The sequence below is a fragment of the Callorhinus ursinus genome, unplaced genomic scaffold (assembly GCF_003265705.2).
Source record: "Callorhinus ursinus isolate GAN/ISIS: 27379988/994484 unplaced genomic scaffold, GSC_fseal_2.0 scaffold1, whole genome shotgun sequence".
NCBI classification, from domain to species: domain Eukaryota; kingdom Metazoa; phylum Chordata; class Mammalia; order Carnivora; family Otariidae; genus Callorhinus; species Callorhinus ursinus.
The window spans coordinates 102050747-102067400 of record NW_027397063.1 but is presented as its reverse complement, the minus strand read 5'-3'; the positions used below and the strand labels follow the sequence as shown (position 1 = coordinate 102067400).

The 16654-nt window shown below is 37.2% G+C and overlaps 2 protein-coding genes across 4 annotated transcripts in view; one reads left to right on the top strand and one right to left on the bottom strand.

Moving 5' to 3' along the window:
- P2RY12 (purinergic receptor P2Y12) overlaps positions 1-3176 on the bottom strand; it is a 44001-nt gene extending 40825 nt beyond the window's left edge. The window contains exon 1 of the mRNA XM_025880456.2: positions 3107-3176. The gene's annotated coding sequence lies outside the window, so the exon portion shown is untranslated. The remainder of the gene's footprint in view (positions 1-3106) is intronic.
- MED12L (mediator complex subunit 12L) overlaps positions 1-16654 on the top strand; it is a 317920-nt gene that overhangs the window by 270405 nt on the left and 30861 nt on the right. For all 3 annotated transcript variants that reach the window (XM_073898549.1, XM_073898547.1, XM_073898551.1), the window contains 7 exons: positions 850-939; positions 2222-2331; positions 2519-2654; positions 3455-3616; positions 5675-6037; positions 7861-8017; positions 11402-11613. In XM_073898549.1, the coding sequence (XP_073754650.1) occupies positions 850-939; positions 2222-2331; positions 2519-2654; positions 3455-3616; positions 5675-6037; positions 7861-8017; positions 11402-11613 (1230 nt within the window). The remainder of the gene's footprint in view (positions 1-849; positions 940-2221; positions 2332-2518; positions 2655-3454; positions 3617-5674; positions 6038-7860; positions 8018-11401; positions 11614-16654) is intronic.

Below are 16654 nucleotides of genomic sequence, written 5' to 3'. Positions count from 1 at the left end.
TCTTGGACCCTCAAGTCAGACTTGGGAGAGGACTCTATATTGATGAGATTGGAGAAATGCTCTCCTCTCATCATGCCATATACTCACAGTTCATCTGTTGGGCAGGGTTACTTCCCCATGTGACTCATTTTAACTCATAAGATGATTCTCAGTAGTTACCATATTTCAGAGCGTGGCAGTAGGGGGAGGGACTTTGCCCTTGCCATCTGATTCTAGGGTGTTGCCCACTTGCGGTTTGCTTTTCCTAAGCAAACCTTCCCTTTTCTAACATTAGTCTGAATCAATGAAAGCACTCACTTTGTAGAACAATACGCCACTTGACTGATGTGAAAATTGTCATATGTTTCAAAATAGTATATACATTCTTTATCAATGAAGACAGAAGTGTAAGATAGCAAGACTTCCCCCTTCAATAAAACATCAAAATAATACATTTGCTAGGGTTCATAGGTCCCTAGAAATGTAACACAGAACTGATATAAAATATAATTCTGTCTATTCAATATTTATCTTAAGACCAGTGAAATAACATATTTAAAAAATCTTTTTTGTTTGTTAATCTTTAACTTCATCTTCCTTTAAAGCATTTTCTAAGACTTATTAACAGGACTGTAAGTAGATAAGAGTTTTCTTCCTCCACCTAGAAAGGCAATGAGCAAGAAATAGATTTCTGCCTGCGTGGAAGAAGGAGGAAAGCTAAAATTTTATTTTGCTTTGTTTATTAATTCGTTAAAGTAAGAGTTATTTTTGACTGTCAGTAAGAAGCTCAATATAACTTTAAATATAAGAAAAAATCCATTTTAATAGGGAAAATAAGTTTTGGGTTCTTCCATTTATTTGCTGATTTAGATTTTAAGTAATTGGAGAGAAGAACGATACCAAGATGACATAAAAGCACGGCAGATGATGCACGAAGCATTGCAACTTCGCCTAAATTTGGTAAGGGGCATTTCTAGTGTTTTCCCTCCATTACACTTATCTAAATGTGAAAATAACTCCAGCATTCCACTCCTTCGATGGTCATACTCTTCATTACAAGGTGTGACGCCTTCCACTGTTTGTTCTAACAACTTCCCTGTCTCTCACGTGTCTGTCCTTCTTGCTGCTGACCTTCCTGTCTGGTCTGACTTCTAGAGGGCATAGGTATTTTGGACATTGGTGTTCTGCACCTCCTGCCCCAGGGAATCTCTCCTTCTTTTCAGTTTGTGCTACAAGTAGGTCTGAGAAGATTATTGCTTTGAGATGAATTAGCTTTGATTATACTCACTTAAAGACCCATATAAAAATGTGCCGTAAGTCGAACTTTTGTCAGACTTTCCATCATATTGATCAAAAAAACAAATTCGACAGGAACGCTATCCAGACATTTAAAATTCCTCACACATTGCACATTTCTTTGAAGTTTTCTTTTCCTATTGGACAAGCCTCAGCGAGGGCTACTCTGGAGAAGGGCTTGCCTGATATTTGGCCGTTGCTTTTATTTTTTATTTTTTTATTTTTTTTAAAAATATGTATTTATTTGACAGAGACACAGTGAGAGAGGGAACACAAGCAAGGGGAGTGGGAGAAGGAAAAGCAGGCTTCCCACTGAGCAGGGAGCCCGATGCGGGGCTCAATCCCAGGACCCTGGGATCATGACCCGAGCCAAAGGCAGACGCTTAATGACTGAGCCACCCAGGTGCCCCTGGCAGTTGCTTTTAACTTAATTCCCACATGTGAATGAGTAGACTTGGGGGCCAGGCCTCCTGCTCCTCAATCTTCTGTGTTACTGGATATTTCCAAGTGTTAGTATGACAGTAGGCTTACATGCAATAGTAATTGAACACCACAAAGTTGTAGATAATCAACTTACCTGATTTTTGACCTATTCAGATTGGACTGAAGTTATATTGTAAAACTGGGTATTATGAAAGATTAGGAACAAAAGAAAGTTAATTTTTCTATTATTTAATTCATATTGATGTGCCCACACTCAGGTTCCCCTTCTCCTTCTGCCCCACCCCCCCCTTTTTTTTGAATGACCAAATTCCCGTGCTGAAGGAAACAAAAACAGTGATAAATAGGTAGCTAGGTAAAAGAGAAGATATGATAACCTATAAAATAGAGTCTTGTTACTGTTTTTTTTGTTTTTTTTTTTTTAACGAATCAAAATTCCTACATAAAGTGTTGGGATGGTATTTTCTTTGTAATAAAGTTTAATTGTATTTTTTTTTCATGCCAGGTGGGTGGAATGTTTGACACTGTGCAGAGGAGCACCCAATGGACGACAGACTGGGCCCTTCTCCTACTCCAGATCATTACTTCTGGAACTGTTGACATGCACACTAACAAGTATGTTCTTACTTCACACGTAGTATGCTGCACATGTGCATGGTAGAAGCTTTGATATCCTGACTACAAACTGTGTCACATCTTATTAGTTACCATGAAAAGTTCTGTGCCTTAAATAAAAATGCTATTAGTTAAGAATATCTTGGTTTTGCTTTAAGGTGAAAATAATTATTTTTTCCCCCCTTAGTGAATTATTCACAACAGTTCTTGACATGCTGGGTGTTTTAATCAATGGAACCTTAGCCTCAGACCTATCAAATGCATCCCCAGGGGGATCTGAAGAGAACAAACGTGCATACATGAATTTGGTAAAGAAACTGAAAGTAAGTTTGTGACCTATTTATATATCATGATCTCAGATAGTTTATGCATTAGTTATTTACTGCATTTCATCTTAATTTACTGTGTTAAGTTAGATGTTATGTGGTTATTTTGCTATTTGCTTTACCTCAGCTTCCTAGTACTCAAAAGTTATAAGCATATAGCTTGAAGATATTTCTTAAAAAAATTATATTCACAAAATATTTAACTTTTTAAGGAACTTTGGAAATTTACTGTCAAATGTGTAACAAAAATGCCCACATTGGATTTAGGATAAACCATGCTTAGACTGGCACCTATAATTGAAAAATAATCATTTGCATTGATATTTCTAAACCCAATTCATTTGACTAACCAGTAATGCAATCTTTGAAATAAACGGTAAACAAAGGGTGCAGAAAAGAAAAAAGATCAATATATCTAACGACCTTATCAATAAAATAACCAACATTACCTTGAGGTTTGACCCTGGATTTGAGAATGTGTTCTGTGCTGCAGCTTCTGCCTTCTGCTGGCAAATACTACACGGGATTTTTGTCATTTCAGCACTGTGATATTTGTTGTGTAACCAGGGTCCCATTGTATGTGTTCTATTTTCTACTTAAATAGAAGAAATGAAACATACTCACTACTCTAATTGAAAGCTGCATCATAGACCATGTTCAACGTTAAAGAACATTCTGGCTATAAAAAAGGAAATGTTTCAAAGAGAAACTTCCTTCTTACCAACTTTTGCCTTCGTTGTAATTTCTGTCCCACTTCTCTATCTCTTTTTGTTTTGTTTGTTTGTTTGTTTTTTTAGAAAGAGCTAGGAGACAAGAGATCAGAAAGTATTGACAAAGTTCGACAGTTGCTACCTTTGCCAAAACAGACATGTGATGTCATCACTTGCGAACCTATGGGTTCCTTGATTGACACTAAGGGAAACAAAATTGCTGGATTCGACTCTATAGATAAAAAACAGGCAAGAGTAAATGTTTGTTTCTTGTATATATTTTCTCATCTTCCTATAGGGTATATGAGACACCTCAATTTTACAGTTTCTTGATTTTTTTAAAGCATAGTCTTATCATTTAAATGCTTTGGTCATTGGCGTTATTATATAGATAAATTCATTTAAAACTTTATGTGAATTTAAGTGAATTTCTGAAACCCGCTGAAGGAAAACTAAGTAAAAATGTATTGTTAAGGGGCATCTGAGTGGCTCAGTCAGTTAAGCGTCTGCCTTCAGCTCAGATCGTGATCCCGGGGTCCTGAGGGCTGTGGGATCGAGCCCAGCCCCTGCCTCTGCTCAGCGGGGAGTGTACTTCTTCCTCTTCCTCTGCCCGCCCCCCCAACTCATGTGTGCACATGTACTCTCTCAAATAGATAAATAATATGTTTTTTTAAAAATGTATTGTAAAAATAAAAGAAGGCAAAGACCAGGTCTGATTTTACTTCAGAGTTGACACCAATACGTTTAGATAAGAAAATTTTGATTGATAAAGTCTTCATGTAGTAAGCTATTTTGAGTAAAAAAAAAAATATTTTTAGGGTGATGGTACTTAATTTTCTTCCCTGTTGAACAATACTTCATCGAACACTTGTTTTATGTAGGATATTAAGCAAGGTTCCCTTAAATACGAGAAGAATGATTATTCGTTTAATGAACATTGAGCAACCACAGAGAGAAAAGAGCTCTTACCTTAAGCAGAAGTAGATAGACAATCACAGTGTGGTGAGATCTGTGTGTCATGATACAAAGTGTTAGGGGACCCTGAGAAGGAGCCATCACCCTCAGATAAGGAGTAGGTGGTCAGAATAGGGCCCCCCAGAAAATTCACACTTAAATTATTTTGAAGGATTAAGAGTTAGTTGGGAAATAGGGAAGTGGGTGATACAGACCAATGGAAGAGTTTTCCTAAAGGTATGAAAGAATATGGCTCTTAGGAGAAATGCAATGCTACATTAATTCAGAGTAACCTGAGTACTTTTACCAGTGTGATTGTGGAGACAGAAAAAGCTAGTGTTATGGGCAGTTTGAGTTTGCTGGGTCATTGGGCTCTCTAGTGGTGAGAAATCTAGAAACCATTTGGATATATGGTCTTTGCACCTAGGAAGAGGCCTAAGCTCAAGACAGTATTAGGACACAGTCAATTTATACATAGTAAATGAGCCTTGATGTTGGATAAATCCATCCATGAAAGAGTTGTGTAGGTAAGAACAGGAGCATTCATATCTTATGGAATGCCTGAATAGTTGTTTTGGGGGGTCATTCTGAGGAAAAATATTTTCAAGTTGGTATGCCAGGGAAAGTACCAAGAGACATCACCAGTTAATGTTAAAAATAAGAAACCTTTATTTTCAGAAACAGAGTAACATTTCCTCTTCTAAACCCAGTAGAGATAAGCTTGAATTAAAAGACTTTATTTGTATCTGTTGGTACAAGTTACTTCTGTAGTAATATTCTTTAACTATTCAGAAGCTGGCTTATTAAGTGCGTGAAAGATTCCTGTACTGAATCAAGCCCATACATGTTTGGATTGAAGTTAATTTGAGCTCAATTAGAAGTTGACTATAACTTGACTCTGAAGTTTTGTTTTATCTCAAAAATAACAAAATTAAAAAAAAATGGAATCCAAAGGGTTATAATTTATAATTTAATAAAGTAAGATCAACATTGCAGTACTTTTTAGAAAGTGTTTTTTCCTAAAAACAAAACAAAACAAAAAAACCCTAAATGCAAAATACCAATTTACCGTAAAATATACTGGAGCATCTGGTGTTGCAGCCTGAACAGATTATCATGTGGTCTAAAGAACTGCAGAATTGAACTTAAAGGTCTGAATTCTAGCTGCAGCTCTCTAGTTATCTAGCTGTGAAACCCTGAACCAGCACATTTACCTGTCTGCTGTATGTTAGGGCACTCTAAGCCTCACCACCCCAGCCAGAATGTTCTTTGCATCCATGTCCTAAGCAGGCTTGGCCTCTGAGTCAGGAAAAGATCTGAACGTGAGGTCATAGAGCATTATCTCAACCACAGGGTCTTCAGGTCTCTACAAAGCAGAAGGTGTCCCCGTGGGATTTGTTTGAGGGTCAGAAGAACCCAGCTCCTCTGTCCTGGGCCTGGTTCGGGACTGTCCGAGTGGACCGAAAGGTGATCAAGTACGAGGAGCAGCATCACCTGCTGCTGTATCACACACACCCTATGCCCAAGCCCCGAAGTTACTACCTCGAGCCACTGCCCCTGCCTCCCGAGGAGGAAGAGGAAGAGCCCACATCTCCCGTCTCTCAGGAACCAGAGAGGAAATCAGCTGAACTGTCAGATCAGGGGAAAACCGCAACAGACGAGGAGAAGAAAACAAAGGGAAGGAAGCGCAAGACGAAATCAAGCTCAAGAATTGATGTGAGTATGAGAAGTCAGGAAGTCTTTGGCTCATTAACACCTGGTAGGAGATTTAATCATGCCCAGAGTCTATCTCTAGCTACAGGAAAAGCATTAGAAGCCTTATTGTAATAGTTGTAATCCTAATAAAGCTCTGTCTTAATTAATAGAACGGCACATGAACAGTGACTTGTCACAGACAACAGGATTATAGCTTCTGATTTTTCCTTCTCTCCTGTTCATTAATTTTAGGCTTCTCTTGTGAATAATCTTTAATTAATATTTCAGTGCCTCATAATTTCTCACATTTAAAACTTGAATTTCTTAGATCCCTAAAATCTCATCTTCTTGCATATTTTTATTATCTCATGTCTAAAATATTTATCATCATTTGAGCAGTTGACACCTGTAGTAAATTAATGTGAAAAACTGCTTGCATTTCCTAGCTAGCATGCCATCGAATACATCCAGTAGGATGTTTCTGAGATTTCATATTTTACCATTCTATCTTATTTTCCTGTATATTTTACTTCTTTAACATACTTTTAGACTATATAGAAGACAAACACAATTTTAAAAAGTTTCATTCCTTTTTTCCCTATTAGCCTTCCCTACCTATACCAACATTTTCTTGAAAACAACAGAAATCTATGAGATGATAACTTGGAAATAATTTTGTAGCATTTATAGAACTAATGTTTAAGAATATCTTTACATTTAAATTCACCTGGAAAATACTTGAGAGAGAATTTGAAACAGTTTTGTATAGAGTTCAAGGGTATTCTTGTACAATGGAAGAAATATTCACGATTGAGTGGTCAGATGTCTTGTTTTATTATTATTATTTACCTATGTCAGAACCAAAACATATCTTTTCCTAGCTGATAGCTTGGTGATTAATATTTTTCTAGAGAAGGTCACCATCACTTTTGGATGCCACTTGAATGGTAGTGCCCTCTTTTCATATGGTCTTCCTACCGATCTTCCTTTGTCTTGAAGAGGTCCAGGCTGTAACTCCCTAAAATCTGGACCCTCCTAGCCCATCAGTCCACATGGATAGGTTTCTGTTTTTTTTCAGATACAAAAGTCCTAAAACTTCTCTCATTTCCTGACTGAGTCCTGGTAATGTCCATTCCTCCCATACTACTTCTGGAACTGCCCCTACACAGTGGGTTATATTTCAGAGATCCAAGGTTTTGTTTTTCCTTTATCCTTTAGGGCTAGACTAAGAGAAGGGGGGGTGGAGGATGGCAGGGGAATTGAGACATCTGGGTGTGAACCTTAAAGACTTTGCATCTCTTATAAGGAAGACCAAGCCTGGTGGGGGCGGGGAGCGGGGTGCAGGCAGATGGTGGAGAGTCTGTCTTTAGGTTGCTGCCTTGAAAACTGGAAATAAGATACTGTTTTGGCCAGGGATTGGTTCTGAAATATATTGGGTCCTTCTGGCCTCATTCTCATCCGGACCCAACATATCAGGATGTCTTACTAAGGTGACCTAAGATGAAATAATCTCCAGAGACTTAGCATCTGAAGATTCACTTTCAGTTGTGGGCAGTGGTCAATGTTGATGTACTTTTAGTATTTTAAAAAACAAACTTCAGAGTGATCCCTTTACATCTTCCCTTCACTTCTTAAGTCAAGTACTTCTTAAGTCAAAAGTTTTCACTCAAATGAGTGTTTTGCAGAGAACATGCTGACACTCTTGCCTTCCATCTTCCCCTCTATAAAAACCGCCTTGTCCACTGGGATAGCAGCTGGCTCAAGTAATGTGATAAGAATTTGCATTCATCATTTATATAGTTTATGGAGTTAAATAACTTTTTTTTTTTAACTTTATGTTGAAGGAGTATCCACAGAGCAACATATACCGAGTGCCTCCTAACTACTCACCCATTTCCTCCCAGATGTTGCACCATCCACAGTCCACCTTGTGGGGCTACAACCTCATGGGTCAGCCCCAGCAGCCGGGTTTTTTCCTTCAGAACCAATCTCTTACTCCAGGTATGTGAAGAGAGAGTACGGTCGGGTCACTCTGAGATGTGAAGTAGCTTGGGGTTTCCTTTATTTTTAACCTGAAATCTTCACAAAACGTGGAAACTGCAAGAATTGAATACTCAGTTGACATTTCTGTAATCCCTCCCATTTGAAATGTTTTTTCTTCTAAAATATGGTTTTTTTTTTAAATGAGTCTTTTAATCTATTGTTGATTGTCACATACATGAATATATTCTAATTGTAAGAATCAAATACCTGAGCATATAGAGTAATTTAATATGTGACCAATTCTGGATTATTTCTCAAGTGTTAAAATACAGTTTTAATTGCTAGGTTATGTTCTGAGTTGGGAGTTTTCATTGAGTATTAGAAGGAAATTAAATATATAAAATTGATAAAAGTTGTATGTTGTGAAATTTGTGTTTTTATCAGATATTCTTATCCGTGTTTTTAAAAATTAGACAGTATTGCACAGTATCTTTATTTTTTTATGTTTTGAATTATAAATTGTTGATACTGAGAAGTATCTAAGAAATTTGGTTCAGCAGGTAGATTGAGATATCAAAGAAGGAAAACTACTGAATCTGTAGTAAATGTTCCTGATTTTAGTATGGCTTTCATTCAAGCCCAAGTAGACTTTATATCTGAAATGAACGTTCCCTAAATAAAAAAATCTCTTACTTAGAAATGACTTTAATTTTTTTTCTAAATGAAAATTTGCTTGTTCAACAAAATAGTGTATTTTGAGATCTTAGTCTGCATGTTGTGATTTTTATTGTAATTCAAGAATGACATTTTGAGGCCTAGGAAAAGACATTGTTTGATTCTTGGCTTACAGCAGGCGAGAATCCCTATTTTGTCCTCTAAATTAGAGGTTGAGAGGGCTGGTCTAGAAGTTACAGTTCTAGGTTCAGGTCTGGCTCAGCCACTCTCCTGCTGTGTAATCTTGACCAGTTCTTAATTTCTCTGTTCCTCAGTTTGGTTATCTGTAAAAGAGATATTTTAATATATGCCCTCATAGAGTAGGTGATTCAATTATTTATTCAACAAAATATATTGAACTTCATAATGTTCCAGACTCTGTTGTGGGTGATAGGATATTGCAGTATACAAAATGAGTAAAAATGTTCATTCTTCTTTGAATGATGAAATAAGGGTTATATTATACATGAACACACATACACACAACTGTGTGTATGTGTGTGTAACTTAAATTTCGAAAATGTAGCACATAGAAGATGGCCTAACCCAGCAGACATGTTCAGCAAATGATCTTAACATATTCCCACCTCAGGGCTTTTGTACCTGCTGGCCCCCATGCCTGGAGTGCTCACCATTAGATATTTTACATGGCTCACTGCCTCCCTCCTTTGGGCTTGGTCAGATACCATTTTCTCAGTGGGCTTCTACTGACCACCCTCTTTTATAAATGGTAAGCTACACCCCTTCCATGCACCTTATTCCCCTCTCCTTTCTGTTTCTCCATAGATGAGCACGTGGTTATATGCTATATATTTAACTTGTTTATTATCGGGCTTTCCCGCAATATAAGCTCTGTTGGGGCAGGTATGTTTTCTGTTTCCTTCACTGTAGTGTCCTCAGAACTTAAAGCAACCTTGGGCTTTTAATAAGCTCTTAAAAATAGGTTGTTGAATGAATGAATGTAGACTATAAAGAGTAAACTAGACAATGGTAAATGTGGAAAATGATACATATTTTCTCATTTGACTTTTCTCTTTTCAGTTCCAAAGTGCTTGTGAATTTTTTAGCCTTTTTAAACACTGATTCAGTATGAGTTGAAGGCTAAGTATTTTATAAAGACCTATACTTTCTTTCCCTAGAATACTATAAAAGGTGTTTATAAGTTAAGGAAATTTAGATATTAGGTAAGTTTTAAGTATGATGACATGTAAGAAAAATGTTAAAGAAAAGAAGCATTTATAGGGATTTCATATGTGTAAATTGATTTTTGTAAAAATATGAATCCTATGAAGTTGAAGAGTGCGTACAGTATGCTTTCAGTCATATGTAGTTAAAATGCAAAGCAGTATGCCCCCTCAAAACAGATGTGTGTACATACAAACGCACCTACCCGTCTACAATTTCTCTTTCTCATGTATACACAGCAGTGTGGTAAAGTTATAAGGAATTGTTTGGGAATATTAAACACCATATTCAGAATAGCATTTGGTGAGAAAAGGTGAGGAAAGTAATTAGGAATGTGCAGAGGGCTTCAGGGATACTTACTATATTTCTTTAGTTGGCTCAAAGGTACAAGATTATAAAAAAGTTAGGAAAATTAAAAGAAAATGGACGATGGCCTAATCCTTAGAAAGAATCTCCTTTATCTATAAAATGAGTCCATTAAGTTTTTATGTATTAGTACAGTTCCAGTTCTTGCTTCAACAAAAGTTACCTTGCCATATATTACTTAAATTGACTTTCCTCTTTTTTTCCTAATGTTCTTCAAATGCTGCTGATTTCATAAATCACATTGCTGGTGTGGTTCTGAGTCTTTAAAAGAATGTGGGTTTTCAGCTTTAAAATGTTTGTTCCCACCGTACAACTTACTTTAAAAAAACATAAAACATCTTTTGTGAGATAATTATATTTATATAGAGGATTTCTTACATATATATTAAGGAATATAAACTGTCTGGTAAATGAGTGATTGACACCTCATTTGAAGCCAGCAAATGTTGAAATTTTTTTCCCCAAACTCTTAAAGGCATTTGACAAACTATATATGCAAGTATGTTAAGGATTGCCTTTGGTTTCTCAGGCATCACTATAATCAACGTCTCCTGTTTGATTTCAAGCCTTCAAAAAGCTGTGTTTTGTCTTTTGAGTCATGGTATTTGAAGTTTCCAAGCGTTTCAAGTTTTGAAAGTATTTTCATGCCAGTCTATGACGAAAGAGGCATTTTTATTTTGCCATGGTAAAGAAACTTAAATACCATGAGCTTCAAATTTGTTTAAAATGACAAAAGAGTTTCTATGACTGGCTTAGGACACTTGGCAAAATATACCACGAAGGCAGTACACTTTATGCCGGTAATGTATTCCCCAGGGCCTTGCATAATTTAAAACCCACGTGATTCGAAATCATGCCCACGAATTCTTTTCAGGCATTTCAGTTGATCAGTCAAAGTGGGGCCTCCGTGAAATCATTGAAATACTATAATTCACGCCTACATCACCGTCCCCATCCTTTGGGAATTATGCAGTTCTCAACATACCTGTAATTTTTGTATGGTGTGTGGCGGGGCCTTATTTTCCATTCGCTCATAAAGTGAGGCTTAGAAGGTAAGGTTTCCATGTTTTGATAAAATAAGGAAGACCTGTGGCGTTAACACACGTAGAGAGCCCTTCTTTCTGGTTGCTTTTGTAGGTGGCTCCAGACTGGACCCCACGGGCTCCTACGTCCCCACCAACACCAAGCAAGCTCTGTCCAATATGCTGCAGCGGCGCTCAGGCGCCATGATGCAGCCACCTCCGCTGCACGCCATCACCTCGCAGCAGCAGTTAATACAGATGAAGCTTCTGCAGCAGCAGCAGCAGCAGCGGCTTCTCAGGCAAGCCCAGGCTCGACCTTTCCAGCAGGTTTGTCCAGATCCAGCAGTGGAGCCCTCTGCCTTTTGTTAGCGCCTCTAGCTAGGCATGAGTGTGGGGTATGGGGCGTATTCTTCCTGCCCGTGTATCCCTGAAATCTCGTGTGAATGCAGGTATAGCTCTCCTACAGGTTTATACCTCTCGTGTATTTTACTGTTATCATTGATCAAATAGGAACTTGAAGTATCTTAGGTTCATGAAAAGTACGCCTTAAAGCAATAAGAGCTAAGACTCTCTAGTCCCCGAGAAGCAGTTTTTTTTCATCCCTGGAGTGACCCTAACTGAGCACTCATTCCCTGTAATTATCACCATATTCTGTACTCCTTTTAGCTCCTACTTTTGTTTGTTATTATTAGATTGATCATTCTGAGGTTGTATCTCTAAAGTCCTGATGTTTCTTAGGTTTTTCCCTACAGTGCCCTGCATAGACTATTTTCAGTATGTGTTTAATAGGTCTATAGGAAAGAATATATTACAAATCATAGTCAGTTTGTGGATACCTTCAATTTCATTCTTGATTTATATCATTGCTATTTTTATGCCCTCTAACTCAGTTTTATTTAACTTTTGAGATGACAGTGATTGTTCAACAAAACAGTGGTGGGAATCCTACACAGATTACTATAGGCTCATGAAGCCCACAGATCTGTACAAATAAATAAAATAGAAAAAGAGGAGGTGAGATTGGGACCCCCCTCCCCCGCCATTTCTATATACTTTTTGTACTTTCCAATTTTTCCAAAAAATGCACTATTTTAATGAGGATGAGGAGGATAATAGTAGCAGCTAACACTAATAGAGCACTTACTATTTGCCAAAACATTTCTAAGCGCTTTAAATGTATTATCTAAGATCCCACACAACCCTGGGATTTAGGTACTTTTTTGAACCTCAAAGGAAGTAAACAATCCACAGGTGTATCCTGCTCTAAGAAAAACCATAAAACTTTGAAATTAGCAAGAAATCCTGATGCTTTAAAAAATTATCCTTTATATTTTGTGTAACTTTCTCGGCATATCTCCATTGTATAACTTATGGCACTTTTGCATTCAGTCCACTTAGTGATTTGGGGGGCTGGAGGTGGGATGGTTAATTGTACATTCTTTAAAATGGTTGTTTTTACCTATATTATAAGAAGGACAGGAGAAAGGAAATAGGCCAACTGTATGGGAATGCAACCAACAGTCACTGCATGCTTGTCTCTCCCTGACCTCTAGCATAATTGCTCAAACTCCCTGGGTGTCAGGTAAGATGGGCCTAAGTTGCTTCTTACACAGAAATGATGAAGATTTGCTTAAAATACTAAGAAATACTTATTTTGCTTAAATAAGCAGCATGTTTGGAGCCATTTAAAAACCTTAGGGGGATTTTAGCTATTCTTGAGGATGAGCAAAAATAGTTATTACCTTTGTTTCAGATCTTGTCAAGATTAAAAAAACTTACTGTAAGTTGAGTAACCATCCCACCAGGATGAATTCAATTCCCTTTTAAAGTAATTTAGCCTAAGTAAAAATTTACCTTCCACTAAGGTTAGTTTTTCATATCTACCTTTTTATCACAAGGTATAATTTGTCTTACTAATAGCTCACTTTCAGACTGTTACTGCTAAGTTTAGTTTTGAATTGTTCTAAGTGATTCCTAGCATTGGGGAAAACTCGCTGGCCCATTTATAGTTAAACATGCTTTTCCTCTAAAGCACGTTTTTTTTTTTTTTTTTTTAAAGGAATTGAATAGAATAACCTACATATAATCAAAGATTCTTGCATATTTGCCGAAGGCAAGCTTATGACATAGAATGTACCTGCAGGAACCCATTACTTCTACATTTTTCCTCAAAACACCTAAAAGTACCTGACTATTCTTTTACACCATGTAGAGTTGTATTGCTTGTACTAATAAGAGTTAACGTATAGTTTGTTTTTTTCTGGTTCTTTTTGCCAACTGTTTCTTTCCTTTTCCTTTTCTTCTCATTATTTTTGTCCTACCTTCCCCCCCCCCTTTTTTCTTTTTGAGAAGTCAGGAATTCCTTCAGGCAGTAAAAATACAACTTCATAACAGTGATTGTACAATATTTACCTTCTCCTATCCCCCAATTTTTTTAACAGTTGGTTGAAACTTGCTTTACTATCTCTAATGGGCTTTCAGAAGCAGACATTTTTTTTTTTCTTTCACCATTCTTCAAGTGTTGGATACTTGAGGGAAAATAATATTCTTCCAAGGAAGTGAAATACACCCATGGTGCAGTAAGAGGGTTCAGTGGTCCCACCTAGAATCAGTGAGGTTACATGTAGCTTTTGCCAGAGTGCCTGCACCTAGGAGGTCTGGGGGAAATGTTAACTCCTTTCCTCTCATGTACAAACGATTAGTATACCTTATAAGTATACCTGCCACAACACCTCATAAATAAGATTGTGGCAGGAAAAAATTCTCCTTGTGGTAATCCTTAAACTGGAATAAAGGCAGCATTATATGGAATATAAGCAATATTGATAAGTTGTTTTAATACATGGTTGTGGATGTGGTTGTTTTTCTACTAAGTTCTGACCTATATCCTTCATGATAAGAAATGATAGAGAAATGTTGATTCTAATTTTGGCCAGGACCATTTTCTCAGGTCACATGCCTGCATGTAATGTGATTCTCTCTAGCTATGTAAGAACTTGTCATGTCATTTTTTCTTATGAAATAGAATTCATTTTTCTTCTTATCCTAGCAATTTTCTAATTATAGGAATCCATTTTCTTAAATGTAGCAAATGTGTTAGAGAATTTTCATTGATCTTAACCTTCAAAACTGATTTTTGGAATTTTAGCAGATGCTTATTTTAAAGACTGATGAGTTTTTCTAAGCGTTGGATGTGACCGCTCCCTAGGCCAGTTGTCCAATAACCACCCCATGGTAGCCCCTCGTCTGATAAGGTCAGACACTGGGTCTTATACCCTGTATTGTCTTTACATCTAGTGAGCAGAGAGTAGGAATTTATGAAAGGTTTATCAAGTGAATGCATGTTTTGAGAAACTATTTCCAGGAGCCTAGAGCTTCCTAGTAGCCTTAATCCTTAGCAGTCTGATTTTTATCTACAAACTCAGCTGTCCTGAGTACTTCCAGAAACTTATTCCAGAAGTGACTTCTGCTGTGGTTCTTTTGAAAACCTAGATGGGGCAGGGAGGACATAAATTCCTGGATTCTGGATATGTCTCAGACCGTACAGAAGAATCCCCTTAGCCTCTTCCCACCTTAATGGAAAGAAGCTGATATACCTAGGAATCATCTAGCCTTAGATGGTGCACAGTGAAAACTACAATATCATTATATAATAACTCTGTGTCCGCTGCAGAAACTGAACATCTGCTTCAGTTGGTCATGGAATTTTCTGTTATGGACCATTCTTGTATTTCCTAAAGAATGTATTAAGACATTGGTGTAGTGTCTAGAAAACAGATGGTAAATAGCATGGGCATTGTTAAGTATTTTTAATCAAATTGTTTGATGCAATGGTTATAATTGAGTGGACTTTCTTATGGCTCTAGTACATACCGGTATGCATAAGGATGTTTTGGCAAGGAAACTTGTTTTCATTCTTTTTAGTTAGACTTTTTATCCAGGAAAGTAAAAATGATCACTCTCCATTCCTTACTCAGTGTCTCTTATTTAAAGGGGACTCAATGTAGCGAATATGTCCCCTTTCTGTGCCACAAAGCCTCATCTATAAAATGGACCTAATGCAATATTTACTTTAGAGTTCTTGTGAAATTAATGTTTTAATATACATCACAGCCCTTACAACAGTGGCTGGCTCATAGTAAGTGCTCAAAAAATGTTAGCTGTCATACTTGTTAATGTTTTATTAGTATCATGAATGTATTATTTCAGAGGAAATCTCTATCCCATAAAAATGATTTTTATTAAATATGTTAAGGATTAAAAGAGAATAAAAACACTTCAAATGCTTTACTTCTGTCATTATATTAATTGTCCCTAATAAGACTGGTGCTCAGCGGCTGCCCATAGAAGAAGCCAGGAAGAAGGAATGTTGTTTAGTTTTCCTAATAGTACCATTTTAGTTTCTTAAAGCAGCGTATTTTGATTGTCTAAATTCTGTAATACAAACTTGAGAGGGGCTGATTCCGATTTCAGTGTTTAAAATATCGCTGTTATATTTTCTGCATATCCTATGGAAATCCTCACAAAATATAGAATATTAGTGAAAATAATGCAAAATGCTGCTTAAATTGTTTTCCAGTCCTCTTTCTTACATCCAATATTTTTCTTCTGACAGAAGGAACTTCCTTCATCACCACCCCCCCTCACTTATCCCCTGCCACACACACCATATCAGTTTTCTAGGGAGGGGGCTTTTGGAGGGAATCTTTAAGTTTTGGTCCATGAAAAGGACTTAATTGTTTGCCTTGTTTTATGGTATAGCTTTATCCTAATTTACCCCCTTTCAGTGCACAAAATCATTCTGCTGTTCTTTGTAGTAGTCAGTGCCAGCCAGTTTATTTTAATAGTCCAAAGAAAGACAATATGTTTAGCTTACATTTGGCTGAGACAAATTTGGAAGAATGCAATTGATTAAAGGCTACAGATAATCATATAGATATTGATGACATTAAAGAGGAAGATTTCTGACAGAGGAGGGAGATGATGTGCCCAGTAATAGCTAGTGGTTACTTGTAAGAACGTTAGGTTATTAACCACGGGGCAGGTGCTATCATTGTGTATCTAAATGAAGGAATTAGATAGCTTAAAGAAAGATCAGTGGCTGAGTCAGAGCCTCCCAAGCTCCCTGGCAAAAGTCAGTCTGTAACATCCTGAAAACATGACTCTGGGATTGATGAAACCCATTTAAGCTGAGCGGCTGCCCTTTGGGAATTGACCTCCTACCCTAGGGGCAGAGCGTCACCTTGGAATATCTGCGCTGAGCGGCTGCCCTTTGTCTGGGAATTGACCTCCTACCCTAGGGGCAGAGCATCACCTTGGAATATCTGCTTGCCTCTTTTGTTCTCTCCCTCCCTCCCTCTCCAGGGGT